General features: G+C 39.4%; 1 protein-coding gene across 1 annotated transcript in view; it reads right to left on the bottom strand.

Annotated features, from left to right (window-relative positions):
* Positions 1–2021: 2021 nt before the first annotated feature.
* LOC148973548 (uncharacterized) overlaps positions 2022–26768 on the bottom strand; it is a 44545-nt gene continuing 19798 nt past the window's right edge. Inside the window, 5 exon segments of the mRNA XM_089119957.1 lie at positions 2022–2148; positions 3919–4034; positions 5459–5599; positions 26402–26524; positions 26526–26767. Of these exon segments, the coding sequence (XP_088976083.1) occupies positions 2022–2148; positions 3919–4034; positions 5459–5599; positions 26402–26524; positions 26526–26767 (749 nt within the window).

The following is a 26768-nucleotide window of genomic DNA, read 5'->3' on the forward strand; positions in this document are numbered from 1 at the left end:
ATGCATTTTTTCTTCATAGAAAGTTGTCTATGAATGAATGTGGTATAGTCTTTTTTTTGGGCATTATTGTGTTTCAATGGGAGAATGGAGTGAGAGTTGACTCTTTCACATTCCTTTTGGTCCTACAACCATGGTAACATGGTAAACAGCAGCCTTGTTTTATCCACAAAAATATTAAGAAGCACAACTGTTTTCAACTGAAGAAAATTCAGCTTTCCCATCACATGAATATTATAAAGTGGGTAAATAAAGTATTGAACACGTCACCATCATCATCATCATCATCATCTTCTTCCGCTCATCCGGAGCCGGGTCGCGGGGCAGCAGTCTTAGCAGAGAGACTTCCCTCTTCCCAGACACTTCCTCCAGCTCTTCTGGGGGGACACCGAGGCGTTCCCAGGCCAGCCGGGAGACATAGTCTCTCCAGCGTGTCTTAGGTCTTCCCCGGGGCCTCCGCCCAGTGGGACGTGCCCGGAACACCTCCCCAGGGAGGCGTCCAGGAGGCATCCGGAACAGATGCCCGAGACACCTCAGCTGACCCCTCTCGATGTGGAGGAGCAGTGGCTCTACTCTGAGCTCCTCCCGAGTGACCGAGCTTCTCACCCTATCACTAAGGGATCGCCCAGCCACCCTGCGGAGAAAGCTCATTTCGGCCGCCTGTATCCGGGATCTTGTCCTTTCGGTCATGACCCAAAGCTCATGACCATAGGTGAGAGTAGGAACGTAGATTGACCACTAAATCGAGAGCTTTGCCTTACGGCTCAGCTCCTTCTTCACTACAACAGACCGGTACATCGACTGCATTACTGCAGAAGCTGCACCGTTCCGTCTGTCAATCTCCCGTTCCATCCTACCCTCACTCGTGAACGAAACCCCAAGATACTCCTCCACTTGAGGAAGGATTTCTCCACCAACCTGAAGTGAGCAAGCCACCCTCTTCCGGCTGAGGACCATGGCCTCGGATTTGGAGGTGCTGATTTTCATCCCAGCCGCTTCACACTCGGCTGCAAACCGTCCCAGTGCATCCTGAAGGTCCTGGTGTGAAGGGGCCAACACGACAACATCATCCGCAAAGAGCAGAGACGAAATCATGTGGTCCCCAAACCTGACACCCTCCGGCCCCTGGCTGCACCTAGAAATTCTACAAAGGGCAGCCCTGCTGGAGTCCAACATGCACCGGAAAGAAGTCTGACTTATTACCGGCAATGCGAACCAAGCTCCTGCTTCGGTCATACAGGGACCGGACAGCCCTTAGCAAAGGACCCCATACCCCATATTCCCGGAGTACCCTCCACAGGCCGCCTCGGGGGACACAGTCGAATGCCTTCTCCAAATCCACAAAACACATGTGGACTGGTTGGGCAAACTCCCATGAACCCTCCAGCACCCTGTAGAGAGTATAGAGCTGGTCCAGTGTTCCACGGCCCGGACGAAAGCCACACTGTTCCTCCTGAATCCGAGGTTCCACTATCGGCCGTATTCTCCTCTCCAGTACCCTGGCATAGACTTTCCCAGGGAGGCTGAGAAGTGTGATCCCCCTGTAGTTGGAACACACCCTCCGGTCCCCCTTCTTAAAAAGAGGAACCACCACCCCAGTCTGCCATCCCAGAGGCACTGTCCCCGACCGCCACGCGATGCTGCAGAGGCGTGTCAACAAAGACAGCCCCACAACATCCAGAGACTTGAGGTATTCAGGGCGTATCTCATCCACCCCCCTGTGCCTTGCCACCGAGGAGTTTCTTGACTACCTCTGTGACCTCAGCAAGGGTGATGGACGAGTCCACCTCTGTGCCCTCAGCCTCTGCTTCCTCAATGGAAGACGTGCCGGCGGGATTGAGGAGATCCTCGAAGTATTCCTTCCACCGCCCGACGATATCCCCAGTTGAGGTCAACAGCCGGCCTCCCCTACTGTAAACAGCATTGGTAGGGGACTGTTTCCCTCTCCTGAGGCGCCGGACAGTTTGCCAGAATCTCTTCGAGGCCAGCCGATAGTCCTTCTCCATGGTCTCACCGAACTCCTCCTAGGCCCGAGTTTTTGCCTCCACAACCACCCGGGCCGCAGTCCGCTTGGCCTGCCGGTACCTGTCAGCTGCCTCCGGAGTCCCACAAGCCAACCAGGCCCGATAGGACTCCTTCTTCAGCTCACTTCTTCACGTCACCATTTATCTCAGTAAATATATTTCCAAAGGTGTTATTGGCATTGGTTTTCGGCAAGATGTTGGTAACAACCTATGCAAGGGAGGTGCAAAAAGCACTCAAGTCTCAACCAATGACCTTTTTAAAAACTGATCAAATAACTGTTTTAGTCAGTGTTTGCTTTACAATATGAATAAGATGGTGAATGGACTGTGGGCAGTATGTGGCCGAGCCTTCTGAGGCGGTGACAATGTTCAGATCTAAAGTCGAAAGGGGAAAAAACTGACTGTTGAAATGAACTATTAAGAAGTTAGGCCAGTGGTGTATTTGGAGTTCTTTTGTTCTTCCAGAATTTCAGAAAAATGTACCTTTGTTATCTATTGCCTTGTAGAGAATAAGTTAACAATGTGCATGAAAAAAGCAATTAGTAGAACATCCACTGACTTCAGGTATTTCAATTCAAAGAAAAAGGGCAATAGCTTTATAGTTAGTAAAATTACAAAAGAACATATACTATTCAAGGAATAGGTCTGTGAAGGAGTTCATGTTCATCCTGGTTAATGTAATAAAACCAAGCGCACACTGGTTGCCCATTGATGTTTTTGCTTGCAACAGTAATCACACACATCTAATCACAAGCACTTTTAGTATATTTTAAACGGGTGAGAGAGAGACTGGGAAAAAGTGGTAAGGGGCTTAACCTTATTGTGCGCAATACACAGAGCTTCATAAGCAGTAGGGCTCATCCTCACATTTATGTGATATATACTATCATCCTCCTGGCCTATCTGTATTGAACTGAAGGATAAGGAAAAATTTATAGGTACACGAGAGAGCCATTTCTCAAAGGATGATCTCAAGGTAGGGTTTTTCTGCCCTAGCGCATGTGGCCTCTGGAGACCAATAGTGGCACTATAAATATTAAACACCTCCTCCAACTGTAGAATATTTCTGTGGCCTTCAGCAAAGATGAAATAGTGATACTAAGAATGACAAACATTACTCAAGCAATACTAGTAATTATATGCATTCTGTTTTGTACTAACCTGCCTTTCATAACATATTTGATAATACTGTCATTTTTTCGTTGAAAAATAAATTAAAAGAAAGATCTTTTCATATCATCGCAGAGGTTAATTGTAAAAATTCTGACCTCTGTTTATTATATTGACCTCTGTGCCATTACTGTGTGACCTCCACTGGAGAGTGTTTACTAACATATCTCAGACCTGCTGCAAGCATAATTGAGTTATTACCATGTGATTTACTGCACACTATCTACAAGCCATTTTCATCTCAATCCTGACCTGCTTTAAATCTAACCCAGTGCTCGTGCAATGTCTGGTGAGTGATCTATGTGCCTGCGATTAGCCAGAAAGACCTTACAATATGTCTATTGCCTCACTGATGCTTCTAGGTGACTGTCTGCAGCATATGAATATGGAAGTTTGTGATGAAGTCAGGGTCATTATAGTGAAATGAAACAAAAAATAACATTAAAAAACTTTAAATTCGTACGAATTGCTGTGAGATCGGTTGCTTTGTCAGAGTGGATATTGTGGATTTTATTTGATTTTATTTTGATTTTATTTGTCGCCAGGTTACAGGCCTCACCCAGCCTTCCGGAATGCGAGCTACCACATACTGTGGTCGCCAGGTTGCATGCCACCGAGGCCTTTCTGAGTACGAGCTTCCACATACTGTGGTTGTCAGGTTTCAGGCCTCATTGGCCTTCCTGATATGAGCTCCCACATACAGTGGTCACCAGGTTACAGGTCTTACCCTACCTTCCTGAATGTGAGCTCCCACATATTGTGGTCACCAGGTTTCAGGCCTCTTAGACCTTCCTGAGTGTGAGCTCCCACATGCTGTGGTCGCCAGGTTACAGGCCTCACTGCCTACCAGAGTATAAAGCTCCCACATTTAGTGGTCACTAGCCTTCAGGCCTCCTCACCCTTACTGGTTATGAGTTGTCACAAGTCAGGTTGAACGCCTCACCAGGCCTTCCTCAACGTGAACTCCCACTCACTGTGGTCGCAAGGGTGTGGTTGTGAGCTTTCACATGTCAGGTGGCAGGCTTCATCAGTCCTTCCTGAATGTGAGCTCCGACATATTATGACTATCAGGTTACAGGCCTCATCTGGCCTTCCTAATCATGTTAAACCCATACTTATGGTCAGGGTTATGTGCTATACACTTTGGTCCCTTCCTATGTGGCCCAGACTCAGGTCTTTCAGCTCGGGTCCCAATCTAGATGTGTCCTGTCGTTGAAGTATGCTACGACAGACAACTTTCTCTAGCTAACTTCCACATTCTGATCTATGTCTTCCTGCCAAGTACACACACTTTTGTTTCATGTATTTTCAAAAAATCCATGTTTAGGGCCTTTCTTAAAAAGAAGCCCCCACAAGGTGTGCTTGTCAGGCTATAGGCCTTATCAGGCCTTCCTTATATGAGCTCCCACTTACTATGGTCACCAGGTTACAGGCATCACCAGCCTTCCTGATATGGGCCCTCATGTAATGGAGCTCCCCACATAGGGAGTCATGAGGTCTTGGGCCTCAGCAGACCTTCCTGGTTTTGATTCCTCTCTTACTTACTCAGTGTCCAGAACGAGCACTCGGTAGACCCGGTAGACCCGACTTCCGTCATTTCTTGAGGTTGAGTCACACTCTCCAGGGGATCCCATCTCTGTGATACGGAACTAAATGGTTTCTGACAGCTTTGCAGGCCTTCGTTTTGGATGCTTTTTCCAAGGCAATTTCCGGAGGCTCTGTCTAGGACAGACAGGCAATGGCCAAACTGTGCATCTTAGTATAGATCCCCAGGCCAGCCTGGTGGCTCTCCTGAATAGTGACTGGCTGGGAGTCCCTTGGTTCCCCTAGCCACACTCCCTAGAATAAACTCATTCTATTAGCAAGTTGTCCTAAGCCTGTGAGCTGGCCCAGATATACCTCCCATGAACTATTTTCACACAGTTTTCTTGGTTCATTAGATTGGCCTATTTGTAGGAAGTGCTGTCACTGACAATCCAACGTGACCTAAGGGTTAGTGGTTATAGTGTTCTATTACTAGTTCTGACAGACTGCCCTTGGGCATGCACTCCCATCAGTTTGGGGGCATGGGTATTTCGTTCCCCATAGCGTCAATGATGTGCTGTTGAGTTCCCTTCAAAAGGAAACAGGTTACTGTAACATATGTTCCCTGAGAACAGGGAATGAGACAATACGTCTCCCTTCCATGTCTCGGGGCCTGCCAGCAAAAGTCCCTTCAGACAATAGGATGTTGTCAAGGATGGTTTCAAGGCACCCTTTTTATGCACCCAGTTTGCTTGCTCATCATTCGAGCTGATGAGGCACAGGCTGCCGCCGGTCAGCATGATTGCTTTGAGTTGATACTTGATTTCAGACACCTGTCTGCCTGAGGCACTCCCCATAGCGTCAATGACGTATAGTCTTGTTCCCTGTTCTCAGGGAACATAGGTTACAGTCGTAAACTGAGACGTTGTTAACACACCACAGCCTGTTTTGGGACAAATTACATTATATTCACCCAAGACAAATCATGCTGTAATGTGCATAATGCCTGAAACACAATCCAGCAATTTTATAGATTAAAATATATAAAGTTAGTAATTGATAGTATTTCGATGCATTACACATTGCATTGAACCTTAGGAAATTAAAGAGGGGAAGAAGAATCATAAACATATGTATCGACATATGAACAATATGGCAAGCCATAAACATATGTTTGCACTGGAGGGCTGAGGCATTATTAAAATGAATGAGTACAGAAATCAGCCTAGACATCATGTAGATAGCTATTTAAATAAAATCAATAAACACCCACCGCTGCAGAACACTCTTAACATAATAGAAAATGAAAGGCTGATATTAATAAACACTGCTTATACTTGTTTTCATTTGAAAAGCTTTCTGCATCATCTTGTAATATTTTCTGAATTGTTATTTATAGGAAGAGAAAGGAAGGGAAGACTAATAATTCTATCATAATAATAACAACAATAATAGCAATATCCCTAATACCACCCTCTTTGATGAACACACACTTAAATGTTTTAAATAACAAGAACTTACAAAATACAGTTTTATGGTTTAATTATAAATTTAATTATAATTATATTCTATAGTTTAATTATATTTTATTTTTATCTCTTTACTCATCATTGATGTAATTTGTGGTAAAAGGTTTATTTTGGGCCCTGCTTGAAAAGCATTTATCATATCAACAACAGACATGGATAAAGTTTCTAGTGATATCTCACTGAAACTTGACTGATTCCCAATAATACAATTAAATGTATGAGAATGGGCACATAATGCTTTACAATTTTTTCTCAAGCACCAAATCAGCATGCTGGATCCATTCAGATTTGCCATAACAAAATTGAGCCTTAAAAATTGTAGTTTGTGAGCTTCTCTTTTAAAATGGAACTCTGGAGTCTGAGACTATTATATCAATTACAGAAAGTGCACTGTATTCGAATTAAGGATGTCTTCACAGTGTTTCCAAGGGAACTCTCAAAACACAGGAAAAAGCCTTCAAAGGAGGAAAAAAAATGACAGAGGTCTGGACAGCCATCTTAGGTGGTTCTGACACGTAATATTCTTCCTCAGGGTCTGTAGTCTACACATTCCCAGAGACCAGCAAGTTCCAACAGAACACTGTCTCGATGCTGGGATTTATTATGACCATTATCGGCCCCTAATGTGTGTGTTTGGGCCAGCTCCATTATATTGCACCTGCAGAGACCACAGGTCCAAAGACGAATCAGCGCAGGTTATAATAGATGGCATCATATTATAACAGCACTGCAGAGAGCTCTGCAGTCCCAGATCCATCAGGGGCTTGATTACCCTTTAATCCTTCCATTTCCCTTCCTCAGTCAGGATTATTCACCAAAACAAGCACAGAGGTTCTTTCAATGACAATCCTCTTATCCAGAAATGATGATTGGCAGCGATGGGGTGTTTTTGCTTTTGCAGCCTGTTGGAATGAAAGGTCTGTCATTTAAATAATCATTTTGATTAGCTGATGATGCGTACAATGTATTATCTCATGCACAATTTCCGCATTATTCTCTATAGAGTTTTGAAGTCTAGCGCAACCGGCGGCAAGCGAAACAGAATAAACGTTATTAGTATTCCATGGACATTGGGCACCCTGTGAAAAAGTCTGAGAGGGTAGAAAAAACGAGTCCCGATTTCCAGTTGCCCTGGTTACCAGTTGAGTCTGGGCTTTCTGATTACCACCTCAGTGCTTGCTATGAGCCTTTCATTACAACACAGCCACTACATGAGACTCAACCAGACTTTTAATGAAGAGCTGACAGGGAACACCTATAAATGACCCTTCCCACTTTGACGAAAACAAGATCATGATGTTCTTCCGAACAGTTAGCACCTTAAAACTTTCAAGTTTAAAACTTCACAAGCATATGCTTAATTGAATTGTGACAGATGGGACAAAATCAGCAGGATCTTAGCGGTCCTACAGGCAAAATTCCACAATCGAGTGATGAGCAACCGTAGCCCATGTTATATTGTGATTATCTGAAGTTATTGCCATTGATTGATACAAGGGTCAAACAGAGTAGATGGTGTGAAATAATTAACAGTTGGATGTTTACACATGAGCAAAAAAAAAATGGCCTGAAATGTTGGATAAAGCCAAAGTAAACAACTCTTAAAGTACAACTCTGCAAAGAAAGCATAACGATAAGTCATTATCTAGGCTTCTGAATAATATAAAGGAACTTCATGGCCTGCGGCATGTAAAAAAAAAAAAAGCTTTTAGATTTGGTGCTACTATAGCCTTGACATATTGATTTTTTAGTTTGATGTCTGTGCATCACTAGCTGTTCGGGGTAATTGTAGAGCGATCTGGGTTGTAATCACACATTACAATAACCCAGTTGTCGGTTTTTGATATTACCTCTGAAGGCCAGTATTCGTATTTCTATGAGAAGTCTCCGAGTCAGATTTTCTGCGCTCCCAAGCCTCTCTCCTTTTTATATACAGTCTATGCGATGACACTGCAGCTAACGACATGGAGTCTGATAACACCAAAAAACTCCTGCCTCCAGCACAACACAGACTCCAACACAAACTCCACATAAATATAAAAAAAACAAAAAAAAAACAAAACGAAAACACGGATCAACATCGGCAGACGGTTTGAATTATGGAGAGACCACCACTATTAGTTACAAGTTTTCAGGCATGCTGAAATAATTGTAGGTAAACTACAACATACGTACATGAGACATGAAATGAACACAAAAGACTTTTTTCCAGGATAACAAAAAGTAGGTGCTAGGATGTAACTTTTATTTTATGTATTAGATCTACTTTCTAATGTAATTCAGTACAATAATGTTACTTCATACGATCTTATTGTTGCACTTTGCAAACCGTTTTCGTTATCATATTATACATCCATCTATGTTGACATTGCTGCCTAATTGTGAAAGATACATGAATAGCAGTGAAATGCCTTAGAATAGATAACACCCATAGACTGTAAAAAATGATAACACTACATGTCGGCTAAATGCATACATGTAACGTTATTATGCTAAATGCGGCTAAATGCAGTCATGTAAATGCAGTGTAACGTTATTATGGTACGTGCATGGAGCATTAGTTCAACGTCAAGCTGATAGTAGCCTATTATTGTAACGTTGCAGTAGGAGTTTACATGAGTTTCCAGCATGTTGTGTAGTTTGGCCAGCGTGTACCATGAGTGCTCGCTCTTGTGTTCGAGTACGCGCAAGAGCACGGGCGCTCTTGTAAAAATTGGTTGCAATCTTAAACATTGCGGGTGAAAACATAAAAAATATTTTATCGAATGTGCCTTCCGTTTACACAGCGACGGCATTTTTGGGGCTTAAAAACGCAAAAAAGTGAAACCACCCTCCTGAGTGAAAATCTTTAAAACGCTCCACCGCTGCATTCCCGTGTGAGTATAATATATAATAACCTGTCAGTTCCTTTGTCATGACAACTTGACATTACTAAGACAACAGGTCTGTGTACTTTGCAGTTCTTTGTTCAATTTGCACCATCAAATTTAAAGGGGGGGGGTTGACTGCTTTTTTTCTTTGCATGATTGTGTTTATGGGGTGCAATATAACATGTATTCGTGTTTTTTTCTTTTTTTTTAAGTCTTATTTTTCATAAACTTCACCTTTATTTGTCAGCCGCGCTCTCTTCTGTCCTCGAACAAGCGGTTGACTTCCTGATTCTATGAAAACACTCCCTCAGAAACACGTAGTGGGCTCAGATTGGTTAGTTTGGGCCGGTATGTTGTGATTGGCTAAACTGTCGCTTACGTTGTCCGGAAAGTTAACGCCCATTACCTTTACGGGCAAAATGGGAACGTCATGAGCTCCGGTCAAAATGTAAATATGTGTCGAACTGCAGTATCATTTTGAGGCAGAATCAGACCGAGAAAGCCGCGATGAAGAGAGTCAAACAGAACCTCACCACACACGGCTCTTAATAAACGTTTCTGAATTATAATTTGCTACATTTTTTAACTTTATGCACGTTTGTTTTACACAATAGCATCTGACTGGCAACAATAGCAACTGACTGGCTACTAATGTTAAACACAAACAGCGTTGGCAAGTTTACGTTCTTGATCAAATCTAAAATAACGTCATGAAGCATATATACATGAAAAATACATTCAGGTCCATAATGTTTGTACGCGTTTGTCGTAGACACAATAGCATTACTAGTAGCCTATAGTGACTATAAAGCAAGCGCTGGTATTTGAAAAAAAAATAAAATAAAACACAAGGCTACGTCTGGAATTATACATGAAAATACAAACTGATTAAGTCTTAGCCTACTTGCAGGTTGTGGCCAAACAACTGCTGCCTCTGGTTTTAAAGTTGAAACTGCTTCACGTTTTAGCAACAGTTTCTTGTTAAATCCGGTGTTGAATTCGTGGAGATCCTGGAAGCTGTCTTCCGTAAAATGCGCAGCACAGAGAGCTAGATTACGATCGTAATTTTCAGGAACATAATCAAACATAAATTGTATCCATTGTTGCCGAAGTACAGCGTCTGTGGGAAGTTCGAATACAGAAGAACCAGAATAATATTCTGATTTATAACTGAAGCAGGTGAGTTATAGGATTAACATGGGTAGTAGAAATAAAGCGTGACGGAGTAGTTATACTGTTGTTCAGCATCATCATTAAAAATCTGCTCAGAAATCACTTAGAAAATGCTTTTGAAGGACAGTCAGATTCACATAAATTTCTGGAAATGAAGCAGCTGATAAGGTAGCAAAGAAAGGTTTCACTTAGTTCCTGAAGGGCCACTCTCCTGGAGTGACGTGACATATAGCAAAGTATGTTGTCCCATATTTGGAATTTGTGCTCTGCACTTATCCCATCCAAGTGCACACACACACACACACACACACACACAGACACACACACCAGTGAGCAGTGAGCTCTCCTTCATTAAACATCTACTGATCCCTTTAAGTGGTTTGGAAAAAATAAGAAGTCTAGACTCTCAATAAAATAAGAGACATTCAGTTAGGAGAATCAAGGGAATTATCATTTTGACCGGTTCACAACTCCTTAATAGATCTGGTCATTAACAGCACAGTCTAATTTGTTTCACAAAATGAATTGCTCTTTATGCAAAGTCCCTATAGTGTAGGCAAAATGCAGGTAGTTAAGAATGTGTATCAGATAAACTCGTTCTATTTTAAAAAGTGACGATTATGATTTTTTTCCCCATAAGTGCGCAGTCCTGCTCTAGGAAATTATTGCTCAAGGCTAGTCACTAGCCCTTAGTGTGTGTCACTGTTACAAAAGCACTAAACAAGGAAAAGTTCTAAAAAAATGTGCAGAACTTAGTCTAGTATATCATGTTTAATCTGATCAAAGGCAGACTAAGGTTTCAAACACAACTGATATATAGCTGTAATATCTACAGCTCTAAATTTAATAGTTGACTGTATGCACATGTCGTTGTCAAAGTCCAAGAATCTATGCAGTTTGCATCTACATAAAGGATATCTCTCAAGGTGACCCCATTATACCAGCATGAAGTTTCTGAGCTACACTGAACACCATTATTATAAACCAGATCACAGTAGAGGTCTAGAGTGTCAGAAGAATATTTTCCATCACATGCAATATAAATAATGGAGAAGGCCCATTTTAAATGATGCTAAACCTTAGTAACAACCATCGGTAACAATTCAACCAAAATATCAGTTACTACTAATGTAGTATTAGTCACCATAAAAATAAAAATAAAACAGGGTTTAATTTTAATAGTCTAAAACAGGGTGGAAAATGATCATGAAAATTACATTTATTAATGTAGGGCCAATATAAAAATTTTTAGCTGAAAATTCTTACGTTTACAACTCAATTCAGATACAATAGATTCAAAATGAGCTCCCAATACTCTGCTGTGTTTTGTTCTTTTTGCTAATTACCACAGACAATTCCAAATGAAGCTGTACAGCAGGTGTTTCTGGCAATCTAAGAAATAGTCTTGTTTTCTCAGTGAGAACACAAGCGGTGGAATCGTGAACACTAAATTTTCATCTGTTTCTCTCTAATAGTGTCTGAGGAATCCTGCAGGGCTGCTTGCAACAGCAGAATGAAATGAAGCTTACAACAAGAATAAGATGCACTGTATGTGACAGAAAGAGGGGCCACAGTCATAGTCATAGATGTGGCATAGTCACATAGGGGGTGGGGGGATAGGGGGATGAGGGTTGGTGCTTGAGGGGAGCCTTACCCAGTCAGTTACACGACTTCCACCAATCAGATGCATTACTGTGGGATTGTGGTATTGCAATTTACATTCAATTTATTGGCAACGTCATACATGAGCGTGAATCGCGCGATATCCGCCTTCACTTTTTTTAACTCCTGATGATAACTCAAGATGACGTGCATCTCAAACAAGCCTATCCGACTTCACATTTTCAGCTCCTCCCCGCCAGCATGCGACAATTCTCGCCGATTGGCTACATCCAGTCGCAACCGATATCGAAAACACCTACAAGTGACTCACCTGACTAATTACCTGCCAACTTGACCCGCCAGTTATCTTCATCTTATCTTTTTGCATAGAATTTGGCTTTTTTTTTTTTTTTGATTTACTGTTTTAATGCCAAATCATATGCAGAGTGTGACTTTAAAATTGTGTATTTAAGATCCATAAGTCAGTCCTTTTTATTCCAAAACTATTAAAAATCTTATTTGTCAACTCATAAACTGACAAAAAGACTGAATTGCCTTATGATGCATGCTATTCACTGTTATGTAAACTAATTTCATAAGAGTGTATTATTATATATATATATATATATATATAAAATTCTGCTTTTCCAAAATTGACTTACATTTCACTTGCTCATACATGATGGATGAAAAGATACTTGCTGATTTACTTCAAGCACACACAAAAGATGCATAATGACAACTGATTGGTTTCCATAGAAACCTCCCTCATATCTTTAAATTCCATCAATGGCAAAAATAAATAACTAAATAAAACCTAAACGTGTTACAAACATCAGAATTATTAGAAAATGGGGTCGTAGTTTGTTTCGAACACTGAGGCTTCCCAAAACTGCTTCCTGATTTACTCATGATTCATAAATTGCTTTGATGCTGCGAGCATTTGAAATGCATTCAAGGCCAGCATGCTATACATTTTAATCATGTTTAATTAGAGTATGCAAATCTAAACTTTACTATCTTAAAGGGGGGGGTTGTTTTAAATAGTGTGTAATGTTGCTGTTGGTGCATGAACAGTATCTGCAAAGTTGCAGCTCTGAAAGTCCAATGTAAGCAGAGATATCGTCTTTTAAAAATCAGGAAGTATAATTGCCTACAAAAACGACTCGATTGGGACTACAGCTGGGTTATGGTATGTCACTAACCCGCGCATTTGCATCAACCCCTCCCTCAGAATATGCAGAAAATGGCATGCGTATATTTCTGAGGCACGTCGACTCGTCGAGTGTGTTGTTCACGCAGCTGTCAGGTTCTTATGTGTTTCGAGCTTCCCATGGACGCTATACTTCCTCAACAATGGATAGAATTTATGTTTGATTATGTTCCTGAAAATGACGATCGTAATCTAGCTCTCTGTGCTGCGCAATTTACGGAAGACAGCTTCCAGAATCTCCACAAGTTCAACTCCAGATTCAACAAGAAACATGAAGCAGTTCCGACTTTAAAACAAGAGGCAGCAGTTGTTGGGCCACAATCTGTAAGTAGGCTAAGACTTCATCATTTTAAATGTATTTGCATGTATAATTCCAGACGTAACGTTAGCCTTGTGTTTTATTTTTTTTTTCAAATGCCAGCGCTGGCTTTATAGCCACTACTAGTTAGCCTATGCTATTTTGTGTCCACGACAAACTCGTACAAACATTATGGATCTTAATTTTCTATAAGTACTAATGTTTTGAACTTATTTTTCATGTATATATGCTTTATGACGTTATTTTCGATTTGATCAAGAACGTATACATGCCAATGCTGTTTGAGTATGACATTAGCCAGTCAGTTGCTATTGTTGCCAGTCAGATGCTATTGTGTAAAACAAACGTGCAAAAAGTTAAAAAAAATGTAGCAAATTATCATTCAGAAACGTTTAGTAAGAGCCGTGTGTGGTGAGGTTCTGTTCGACTCTCTTCATCGCGGGTTTCTCGGTCTGATTCTGCCTCAAACTGATACTGCAGTTCGACACATATTTACATTCTGGACCGGAGCTCACTTTCCGCCAGTAAAGGTAATGGGCGTTAAACCTTTCGGACAACGTGAGCGACAGTTTAGCCAATCACAACACACCGGGCCAAACTAACCAATCTGAGCCCACTACGTGTTTCTGAGGGAGTGTTTTCATAGAATCAGGAAGTCAACCGCTCGTTCAGGGGACAGAGGAGAGTGCGGCTGACAATAAAGCTGAAGTTTATGAAAAATAAGAAAAAACACAAATACATGTTATATTGCACCCCATAAATACAATTATGCAAAGAAAAAAAAGCAGTCAACCCCCCCTTTAATATAATCTTGTGACTGTGTATAGGATTACAGCAGACCACCAGAAGACTATATTTTATAGAAATTACACAGAGCTCCTTTGGCTTAGATTATCAAGCAGAAGTGGGCCAACACCAGCGGGCCACAGAAAATAAATGTGTTGCACTAAACAGCTAGAATGGTCTTCTGAACTTGCAGAAGCAGATGGAGTTACCCTACTATTATGAGCATAATCAATTCTCTGGCTCAATGGTCTATCATCTGGCAGTAGAACTTACCTTGTTTATAGCACTTCCTGAAGGGCAAGCATATGTGAATGCAAATATGAATACTGGTGTATTTTCATTTAGCTGTGCTAAAAGCATAGCGACACATATTTGCTTAGACTACTCGTGGATCAGATATGTACATACAGTTGTGATTAATTATTCAAAAAATTACTCAACCCCTATTGCAAATCAGCTTTATTGGTATTTTTATTTTTTTTACTTCATGCTGTTTGTGGTGAACAAATCAAACAAAAGTAATTTTAATAGCTCAACACAACAAGTGGTTTCCCAAATTCAACTGAAAATGCAACTTTTAATGACTTCTGCAGTCTCAAAATGATTCAACCCCCTCATGGCAAGCATCTTTAGTACTAAGTAGTAAGTAAACTTTTACTGTTATGACCTGCTGTAAACAAGATGTATAACCAGCTTCTGGCAGAGTTTCTGAGGAATCTTAACCCATTCTTCATGAGCAATGGCCTCCAGTTCAGTAATATTCTCGGGTTTGCGTGATGCAACCACCTTCTTCAAATCCCACCAGAGATTTCCTATTGGGTTCAAGTCAAGTGACTGTGTAGAATCTTTCAGGACGTATTCTGCAACCTAGCCTTGTTTGAGGTATGTTTGGGATCTGTGTCTTGTTAGATGGTCCAATGACTGCCAAGCTTCAGTTTCCTCACTGACTGCCTGGGCCTGTATTCATAAATAATCTTAATGCAAAGAGTAGCTCCTAGTGACACAATTCTAAGAAAATTCTTAGAAATGTGGGCATTTACTCTTAAAATTAAAGAAAATATCCTAGTAGAGAAAAGTCATTCAGAAAGTGTCTTAACTCTTAAAAGAGGTTTTACGGTAAAAATTGTTAGGAGTATGGACGAGGACTTTTAAGAGGCTTAATAATTTCTTTAGCAGAGGAGAAAAAGGCAGAAAGACGAAGAGGAAGGAGAAATGTGTTGGAAACAATGGATGACAGTGAGTTAATAAGACGCTATAGATTGACACCCGGCCCAAATTTTCCTTTAAGGATGGCCTTGTGTTAATCCACGAACTGCGCTAACAGTAAACACTGTTCCTCTGTCCAGTCGGGCTTTCTAGTCCTTCTTGGTTTTAATTCCATGTTTGTTACATCAAAACCAACAATCAAACCACCACTTAAATAGACATGCCAGCAATCAGTATGATTTGAATGAGTGGAATGATTTTTATAAATCTAAGCCAATCAAATACCTTATAGGAAATTAACAGAATGAGATAATAATTAAAAAAAAAAAAAAAAAAAAAACATTTATATACACATATAGTGTGTGTGTGTGTGTGTGTGTGTGAGAACAGTCAAATAGGAAAAATTACAAATGTAATTTCAACGTGAAGGCTTAGAATAGCTATTCTTAAAATCACTCGTTTTATTTCCTTCTTGGACAACCAACCAATCACAGTCTTGAAAAGATTGTGTTATACATAGCAACTGGGTCAACCGTTCCAACTGTTTCCTCTCTAAGATTAAATGTATTTTCCTTACTCAGAGTTGCTCTCAGACCAGTGACTCCCGGATGAAGGCTTGTATGCCGAAACACATTGGAGTGTTTTTAAAGTGTTGATTATGACCAAGCCATATAACTAAAGGCTTTTTAACTTTTCTAAAGATAGTGCCTTGGATGTTCCTGTCGATTTGCTCTCAGACCGGTCCCGGTAAGACTCCTACATAAAAGGTTTTTAAGCTAAATTAATAGTTTTCTGAGAGGATTCTTGGAATCTGTATGAATATGGGCTCTGATGTTTTCTCTTATTAGGATCCATCTTGCCTTCCACACGCTGCAGGTTTCCAGTGCCAGACGATGCAAAGCAGCCCCAGAGCATCAACAAGCCACCATGCTTAGCTGTAAGTGTTCTTTCCAGCATATGCTTCATTCTTCTCTCTCCAGATATTCAGGGGATTGAATATATATATATATATATATATATATATATATATATATATATATATATATATATACTGTATATAAAAAAAATGTCTTTCAAGGCAGCATTTTAAATTTTATTATTTCACAATATTATTTTTTGACAATTTTTTTATCAAAATGTGGTGAGCATGAGCATTTTGATTTATTTCAAAATAATTAAAAATAGTCAGTGTGTGTATATGCACTATACTGTATATATCAGCGTGTCTGTCTTTCACAAAAAATAAGTAAATAAATCTGCATTTGACACAAAAGCTGATACCTTGTAAAGGTTTTCTGCAAGCATTATTGTAGAGAGAGGAATCATTTGTAGATCTCTTTCGTTTCCAATTTAGAATTTAATCAGTGTATTTCTAGAGAACAATGGTTCTGATTAAGCCAACCCAGCAGCCATAAGTTCCAATCAACTCAGAACAAAGTCTAATTTTCTTTATATATGTATAAATGATTCATTCTAAACAGAGGCAAATGTTTTGAAATAATGTTTTTCTGGGTTCTCCGAGAGAGAAGCCAGTTATGATTATCCATTATGTGTTTAATTGGTTCTTGACTGAACAAATTATATGTTTACCCTGTAATTACAGATCAGAATGAAATCCCAGTTAAAAAAACTGTGTATTTACTCAATCAGAGTTTACCAGCTTTGCATTTTTCACAGCTAAAATACAATCAATAAGCTGATTCTATTCTTGAATTTATTTTGATTGATGCAATGAAAAGTGTGTATTTTTAATTATGGCATATGGGTATCAGAGGTCCATAAATTGAACTGTTTGTTTGATTGTTAATTTATATAAGTACTCCTAAATTAGGCTTGAAGGCCATCTTAGGAGGACAGTAGAGTCTGCCACAATCATTAGCAATGCTCTAATACTGAGGCATTCAAAGTTCCTTCTTTGAAAGTGAAGACGCCGGGAAAGAGTTGGATAATCCACCCACATTCAAACTGGCAAAAGATTCTCAATATGCTTCAGTGTAATATCCCGGAATCAAATTTTTAAGGTGACTTATTATTCATTCGGAAGGAAAGGATTTAAGTGAGTTATCGAGATGGGACACATCGAAGTTGGAACATGGAGTCTTTTGAACTTTTTGGAATCTGTAATACAAAGAATCAATATAAAGTCTAATTTGCAGGGTTCATGCATAAAAGTGATGGACAAGCCATACTGGGACAAAAATAGGATTAGGGGTAATAATTTAGCGCCGTTTAAATGGGTCATATCATAAGGTTTCAAATAAAGCTTGAGTGTACATGAGCTTGATACAGTAATAACAAACTCCTTCCACAATACAAAGACTTCAGGAAAATCTCAGCCGAGAGGTTCATTGTAAACATAATTGTAACTGTGAACACCAAATGCAGTTCTTTTAAGAGACCTAGTTTAGCTTACATAAAATGGGAAGTGCAATTAATGTTTTTTTTTAATTTTTATTAAAAATGTCTACTTTAATCAGTCTTACGTATCCCTCTCTGCGAATAGGTGAGATGACTTGGCTGTAAATTCAAACTCTTCGACCAAACCACACACACCAAAGTAACTGTATATAATTTAAGGCAGGAGTTCTCTGAGTAAAACAGGCTGCTGGGGATGGCGTGTACTGTCAGCATTCATTTGTGCAGCACTATCCCTGCACTGGGCCGGCCCACACCTACAATCTCTTCACATGAATAAAAAATGACATTTCAATTTATCTTTGTTGTTACGTTCTGGCCCTTGCATACTGATTTTCTGTGTTTCAGGGAAAATGAAGAGGTGGAAAAACAGAACAGAATCTTTCAGGGAACTCACAGTGCTTTTCTTGAATAAGAATCAATCGTTAATCTACCAGTCTGGAAGACGCATTATTGCTTTTTTTCCATTCACATAGAAGGTGTTTGAGATGAGATTGGGCAAATGGTATGTTTTACCATGCATGAAAATGGAATACGTTGAAAGTTACGCACACATTCTAGTGGAGGAAACATCTGAACCACAGTGAAATGCAGAAATGAAAACTATTACCTCCTTAGATTGGCCATTTGCATTTCTCTTGCTATTTTTGAGGCTATTGAGCCAGTTCTGCTCTTTCATTTATCCCTTCTTCAGAATGAATGGAATGTCCTTTTATCAAATAAATCAACCCTGTGGATTAAATTCTCTCAGGGGACTCATGCAGTTTATGTCTTGCTGGTTATGAATTCCTGGCAAAGACACAGGTGCTCTTGACCTAACACAAGACAAGTGGTATTCAGACGCCCAAATTACCGCCTGCCCAAACCAACAGGATCTGCCTCCGCCAAGTCATTTGCATTTATAAAAGAGACACATTAATCAAGGCTTTGTGGACTTGTGCTGGCACATTCATCTTCCTCTCAAAAACAACAAATAATGCACATCAGAATGAAACATACGCACATATGACACATGTATACATAAAACCAACCCATTTGCATTTCATTAGCATACTGAAATGATGCATTTGACACATTCATTTAGTAGAATTTGGTTGGGGGTGGTCCATTATGCTTTTATTGTTGAGTTCAACTGATGATTTTGTGTACAGGCAGGATTTGTAGCCCGTTAAGCACTGAACGTAGTTAGCACATTGTGATGGATGTGTTTTTTTTTCGTAAACAGGCTTCATTTTATCTACTCAGCATTAAGTAAATGTACTTTCTGAACTACTGTTATCATTGCATATCTGTGCTTGTTAAACTTTATCACTGAACATTGTAAAGATTGATGAGTTGTAGAGTTTGTACCTTATTTATTTATTGAATACACTGCTCTACAGTAATTTGAAAGTGATTGCAGTACCAGTTTTGGCCACAATCTTGCATACTGATCCTTTAAATTAGTCCTGTCAGAACAATTACATTCTGATAGAGTTAACATCAGTTACGGCTCCTGGCCGTAAATGTAGGTAAGGCAGACTCTGGGTCTTAGCAATAGTTTATGATAAACATTTTATAAGCTTTATATAGTCACTGAACAAAGACACACTTGGCAGGATTCTAATGCCCTTACGTTATTAGGCATGAGGGTGAACTGTATCTAATGATGATTGACAGACTTTAGTTTACATGAGAAACGCATAGAAAGCGGTTAGATGACGTGAGGGAAAACAAAGTCATTTCTATTCTCAGAACAAACAACAGAAATACCAGCCCATTCTCACCCCCAAGGCGTCACCTAACTGACGCATTTTGACCATGCTTCAATATCTGACGCTTTAGGCGACCTATAGCGTCAGTTAGATGACGCCCTAGGATCGTGTGTAACCCTACCCCCACCCCAGACCTACAGTAAATCTAATCACGTCAGTTAGCTTTCCTTTAGCGTCAGTTAGATGACGCCGTAGGATCGCGTCATGTAACTGACGCTAAAGGGCACCTAAAGCGTCAAATATTGAAGCATAGTCAAAGGTGAAGCCTTGGGGTGAAAATGCATTACAGTATGTAAAGGCTAGTCTTTCACCCCTAACCGGAGATCAGGAACTGGAGATAAGGAAACTGTGCATCTGGCCCTTGGGGGTGAAGCACATAAATTCTATGCTTAATGTTTAAGCTCCCTCAACAAAAAAGCTGTATGCTCTTAAATGGAGTAGCAATGCCATCTTAACCCAGTTGACTGTCTGGTTGGTCCAGAAGGTGTGGACTCTTTTGTAGATTTTCTGGCCAAAGACTGCCCACAAGGAGGTTTGACTCTCATGTAATGCAACCGGTTAGTTTTGTTCCAGTCTTTGTTCCAAAGACTGGCCTCAAGGAGGTTTGACTCTCATGTAATACAACCGGTTAGTTTTGTTCCGTGTCATGTTTAGGGTTTTAACAATATAATGCAGATGTCCCAACTTTAACAGATCAGCATTCGTCTAATACATTGTTTCATTCAAGAGTGTTGTGCAAATTTACTGCAACAGTGGAGCCTCGGACTTCACATACTTTTGAAAATTCAGCGTTTTAGTTGATCCTTGTTTTGGCTTCACAGCATTTGTTTCCAGGCGGACCGATAACGAATGTAACACACTTGTCTCCCGGCCATTCAACCAATCAGATTGTGATTTTAAAACTCCTGAAGTGTTTCCAGAAATGTGTACCATTTGCATATGCAACAGTCCGTGGGCATGACTAGCCGCTCCTGGACTGGTCAAGGTGATACTGCACCCTGTGCCAGATTACATGCCAAAGGTGCCTTCATCCCTATTTCATCCTGTTGTTCTTAAAGCCTTCTTCTGAGACTTATGTCCAGTCCAGGCTCTTAGGATTTATGTTCATCACTCAGGCCACTCTTCAGGTTTTATAGTGTGGATGTGCGCTCAACTCCAGGGTCTCTCCTTTTGGGTTGATCTTTTCCTATATTCACAAATTTGTGCTTGTGCAAACTTTTCACAATCTGTCATGCAGGCATTCTCTCAGAATGGCAGCCTCTGTATTGTCGTTCCCATAGCATCAACACCAGAGTCCCTCAAAATAGAAAGTCTCAGGGTTATGTTTTAACCCTGAGAAAGGGAACAAAACACAGCGTTACAGTGCCATACTTCATGTACACAATGATCTCAACCAGGTGTTATTTATAGACTTGATCACACACTACGTTGCGTCACGCTGAAGGTGTTCCCATATTGTCAACACCATGATGCTGTGTGTCGTTCCCTTTCTCTGGGTTACTGTTACAGTTTGATTTGTCCAATAATAAGTCTACAGTGAGTTGATATGGATAAAAATGTCTGCAACATAGCTTCTTATTATTTTGGTAAGGAGAGCATGAATTGATAAAGTACGCCTGGTAAAAAGCTATCAAAAGTGAATATATAAAGAGGTCATAAATTGAGAAATAAAACTTTCCTTGATGGTTTGACATATAAGAGGTCATTCTACGTTACAAATATCATGTTTGTTCCAGAACTCAAAACTTAATTGCCTGTTCAAAAGCAGATTTTATTGAAACCAAGCTTCCAAAATGACTCATTTCATATTTTGTCCTTGTATGATGTCAGCAGAATGTGTTACTAAAGATGTTTTTAACAATGTGTGACTATTGCTTTGTCTGTTAGAGATCATTTTATATGTACTCTCTTTACTTTCACTTTACCGAAAACAATTCAAGAATGACAGTGTGACAAACAATGTTACATTTTTTCATAATTTGTTTACACAAAACACTGTCATTTATCCTGTCAGCTATACCGTGGTAACTCGTTCTTATTTGGCACAACCAAGAGTTATAATGCATATGCAATGCACCTACATTTTTCACATTTGGCAAATGTTAAAACTATTTCATTAGATAAACACCTTTCTGTAAATGTCTTCATTAACATCTTCATTTCAACACTAATATACTGAAATAAAATGCAATATCACTTCACAAATACATAAATATTAAATATAAATAAAAATGAGTAATTACCACACTGCAGCAGACTAAAGTATCCTTGATATTTATGGTGTAGGTTCTCATCCTAGGGCATCATATAGTGACACTTTTGAAATTTCATATAAATCCAACCCACCATGGCACCCTTTAGTGTCAATATAACACGCTTCGGTTATGGGTAGTTTTAGTTCTGGGGTAGGGTTAAGGTTAGACCACTAGGAGGCGCCTTCTGGCCCATATATATATATATATATATCTGCGTCTCATATTGACGCTAAAGGGTGCCATGTGCGTTGGATGTTGACGAAATGTCAAAAGCGTCAGTATATGACGACTTGGGATGAGAACGTCTTGGTATGGCTGAATTTCACCGGTTGCCATTTTTCAACATTGGTTGTTTTCGAAACATTTCCTCTTGTGTAATGGCAGGAACGTTAAACATGTATTGTAATATTCAAAACTTTTACCCAATCATAGCAGTATGCGTTTACTTCCAAGTCTTGCAGTTAACCCCATTAAGTAATTTTATCTTAGAATTCCCAGAGCCTGAAATTCACATTGATCGATCTGATTATCTGCAATAACAAACAAATAATAAAAAAATACATTTATTTATAAAGTTCTTCCATTAGTGGATCCAGTACAGTGTCACCCATTGACTTGCTCTGTCAATGGTTTTCCTGCTGGTGCATAGAGAACCTGATGCAATTACTAAGCCATGTTGAATTAAACACTGCATTTATGCAATCAATCACCAGCAAGAGGGCGCCTCTCAAGAATTCATTAAAATACGCAAACAATCATTTAAACATGGCTGCAGCTTATCTGCTGTCTTTCATGCTAACATTAGATGTCTATGTTCAAAGGATCCTGAATGACAGAGCTATAACACTCGGGAACTCATGAGATAACACACAGATTCTGCTACACATTCAGCACAGACAACTTCCCATCAGGCTGGATTTGCATATTTACATGTCACACATGAAGCCTTGAATAATTTTGAAACTAGGAGAATGTAACACCTTTGAGAAAACGAAAAAAAAAAAATCTGGCCCTATGAATGATTTAAGTTTTCTTTATAAATAAAATAATTAATAATTTGTATATTTTCTTGCATTTTGTCCATTAAGAGTGTAGTAGTGGAAATGACTTCTGTTTATTTTAGACAGCTGAATGAGTTTAATTTATTCGGGTTAATTTTTCCCTTATTAGGCCTCGCAAAGCTAATTTTAGTTAATTCTGTTTTGTGTGGACTGTTTTATCTGCAAATACTCTAAAATATTCATAAGCGGCTCAGTGTGGAGTGTAACTAAACAATATATTATGACCAGTGTATTGTAAATGTAAGTGTTTTTTCTGTCGCTGTTGAAGTGTTCAACTGAAGGATGTGTAGATATGCATATTTCTTCTGTGGAGCATGAGAGCTTGCAGAAATGGTAAATAATGCCACATTATGTGCGTAACACATGCTTTCCAGCTGACATCTGTGAACAAAGTACTTTATTATATCAGACCCCTACAGTACCAGAATACATAACTCCTTACTTTTTGCAGAGCAGAACTAATTTCTTATGTAAAATTGAAGATAACGTAAAATATGAGTCTAAAGATGAAATGTACAGGTGTAGATACAGTGTAGATACGCCTAAATATTGAGATTTATATATATATATATATATATATATATATATATATATATATATATAGCTGTAAATATCCTTACAGTTTGAAACTCTGACTCTTCTTTTCATAACAAGACTGTAATGAATGGAAATAATTTTGTTATTATATTGTATTGTTATAAAGTTGAAAGTGACTTTCATAAAAATGCTCTGTTCAAGCTCGGTGTCACTGTGACACCTTGTGCTGCGTCCTAATACTTATACTACGCCCTTTTTTGTGAAGAAAAAGTACATACTTTTAAGTATGTAGTAAAAGAGTAGGCAACTTTTTGTAAACGTATCTTTACAAAAGTTCACAATGCTTCTGCAGATGCAATATAATAATGTAGTCAACATTGAAAAAATACATTTTTATCAGGTTAGATACTGATAATTAATCACTTGAACCCCCTTAACTACCCAGACAGCAAACTGACATTGAATCAACGTGGAAACGACGTCTCTCATGACATCGAAACAACGTTGATTTTGCTCATCGAATTAACGTTGAACCAACGTCAGACGTGGCATTCTTCAAAGCTAAATGAAAATTGAAAATTGGTTTGCTTTCGTAACGTTGAAACAACGTTGATTTCAAGTTGATTTTCCTCTAGTTTTGAAAGAATGACGCGTCTGACGTTGGTTCAACGTTAATTCGATGAGCAAAACAATGTCAGATCAACGCTGTTTCGATGTCATGTTTCCACATTGATTCAATGTCAGTTTGCTATCTGGGTAAACCTCTGCACACAACTGCTGGACTCACGCGTCCTTCGTGTCTGTAGTTTTTTAACACTTTTCACTTGGGTTTGTAGTTCTAACCGAATTCTCATACAGAGCGCAATGGGTTGAGGGCAATATCAGCCAGTAAGGCGGGCATACACTGTGCGATGTCTGTGCGATTTCAGCAAGGTACCTACTCACACTGAACGAGTAAATCGCATGCGATGCAAAGCCAAAGTTCAGGATTTATGTGCTCACACTGTACGGTCCGATCGTCGAGCTGCGACTTCACTGCTCACACTATACGTGTAATATCTGCGATAACCCCCTGGATTGCGCCTATTTACGTGTATGTATCCAGAGATATTGTCAAAACAACCATCTGCTATCAGTATCAAGATGATTTAGTATTTTCAATTTATGCATTTAATTATTATTATTATTATATTATCATTATTAGGGGAGGCCTATAGGCTAATTTTACTATTAAATTGATCCGCTATTATAATTAATTTGCCACGCGACATTTTCACAGCACACAACCAACGTGCTGTGAGGATAATAAAATATTAATCTTACTCCTCATTAAAAATTGTCTAAAACATTTAGGTCGATTACAATGAATTATATATAAAATAACTATTAACAGTCTATAATATGTCCGAACATTGCCATCATTAATCATCAATGAAAATTAAAAACAGGTTTATTTCAAAAACATTGTTTGACAAAATAATAAAAGAGGTGTTACATATCAGGTGGCTTGAAGACGGTGGGTAATATTATCCATTTTGCAACACGAACTGGAGGTAAGCAACAGTAATTTGTAGCTCGTTTTTATTTTAATTTTATTTTTGCTGCAGATGAAATGGTTAAACTTCTGTTTTCGCGCAGGTGCAGTGAGGGAAAAAACACTGAGTTTAGGGCAATCGGTTCGTAGCTTTGCTTCAACTGTGCGATATAGTCACGAGGAGCGACCAAAATTTCTGACATGCCAGAAATTCATCCGACCATCCGATTGTCGATTGTGAGAGGTTAATCGCCTCTCGTTTCTCCCTGTACACTGCACGAACACTGCACGACAAACGACGCACGACAAAGCTGAAAATCGGTCTGACACGAAAATGAGTCGCACGAGTCAGAATTCGGCTCAAAATCGGACGAAAATCGCACAGTGTATGCCCGCTATTAGAGTGTACATTGATCTGCACTTCGTATTCTGACCGGATAGTAGACCATCCAGATCTCTTTGGAACACTCATTTCAACACACTACGATTTGGGACATACTAATTCTATTTTCAAATGCTATTTAGGACGGATAGTATGCTAATTAGGACACAGCATTGGACTTTGTTTTGCCGTCTGTGTTTGTGCACCATGTGTTTCATTGTTAATCGGTTTCACCTGTTACCTGTCATCATCCTCCTCATCAGTCATCAGCACCTGTTGTCACTTCGTCTCCTTATTTGTCTTTGTATATAGTCTCCCTAGTTTCAGTTCATCCTTGTCAGTTGTACGTCTTTACTGCTGGCCATGTTTGTTATGTGTCTTGTTCATAAATAATACATAGAGTTTGATTGGTCTTACTGAATGTGCCTCACATAGCCTGACTGTGTGACACTCAGTCAGTTTAATTAGCTTAGCTATTATTTACACCAGCCCACCATTCAAAGTTGAGTTCTTTGCTAAGGAGAATTATGGTTAATCAGCATCTCATCTGGCCTCTCAGATCTCTCAAACCCAGCAAGGTCCAGTTCATAAATAATTTTCTCCAGTGGTTCTGTATATCTTGATTAAAACACGTTATTAAATCAGCAGTCTACTTCACAGCTTTGACAAAGTACTTTATATGCAAAGCTTTAACTATGGTCACCTTTATTTTTATATTGTTTCATACAATACAGATTTACAGTGATCAACAGGAAAATAATGATTTAATGACGAAAACAGTTCAATTTGATTGTAAAGCAGCTCTAAAAACGTCATTGTTCTGTCAGTTTAGAGTTGATTCAGTTCTGTTAAAAAAAAGATCATCAATTATTAAATTAGTTCAATTGGCGCAGCTTTGCCGAAAAGACTGATGTATTTATTAGTTTGGGGAACAGACACAGTCTCAATATTATGAGATGAAGTAGTCTCTTTGTTCTGAGATTTATCTGACTTCTGTGACATGAGGCAGCTAGCAAATGGTTGGTTTAGCGAGTCTGTCTGCTTCCTGACCTGGGCCCCAGTTAGACAATTACCAGCTCTAAAACTATGTGCCATATTACTAAAGAGTAGAGTGGCTCCACCCCAGGAAGGATAAAGACCATCTCTTTTCAACAGGTCAGGTCTGCCCCAAAAAATGTGTCCAATTGTCAGTCAATTTCAGCGTTCAATTAGAGATCCAGCCATTGAGTGACAACAGTCTGCTATAAAGCTGTGAGGGGCAAGATCATATATGACATCGTACAAATTCACAGACCTCTTTAATGTAGATTTTAGTGATCTCAGACTGATGAAGTCAGATATCATTAGTGCCAAAGTGAATGACAATCTTAGAATATTTACATTTAGCATTAGCCAGCACAGTAAATTTGTAAATTTT

This window comes from Pimephales promelas, chromosome 15, assembly GCF_988280905.1.
Source record: "Pimephales promelas chromosome 15, fPimPro1.hap1.1, whole genome shotgun sequence".
Lineage (NCBI taxonomy): Eukaryota > Metazoa > Chordata > Actinopteri > Cypriniformes > Leuciscidae > Pimephales > Pimephales promelas.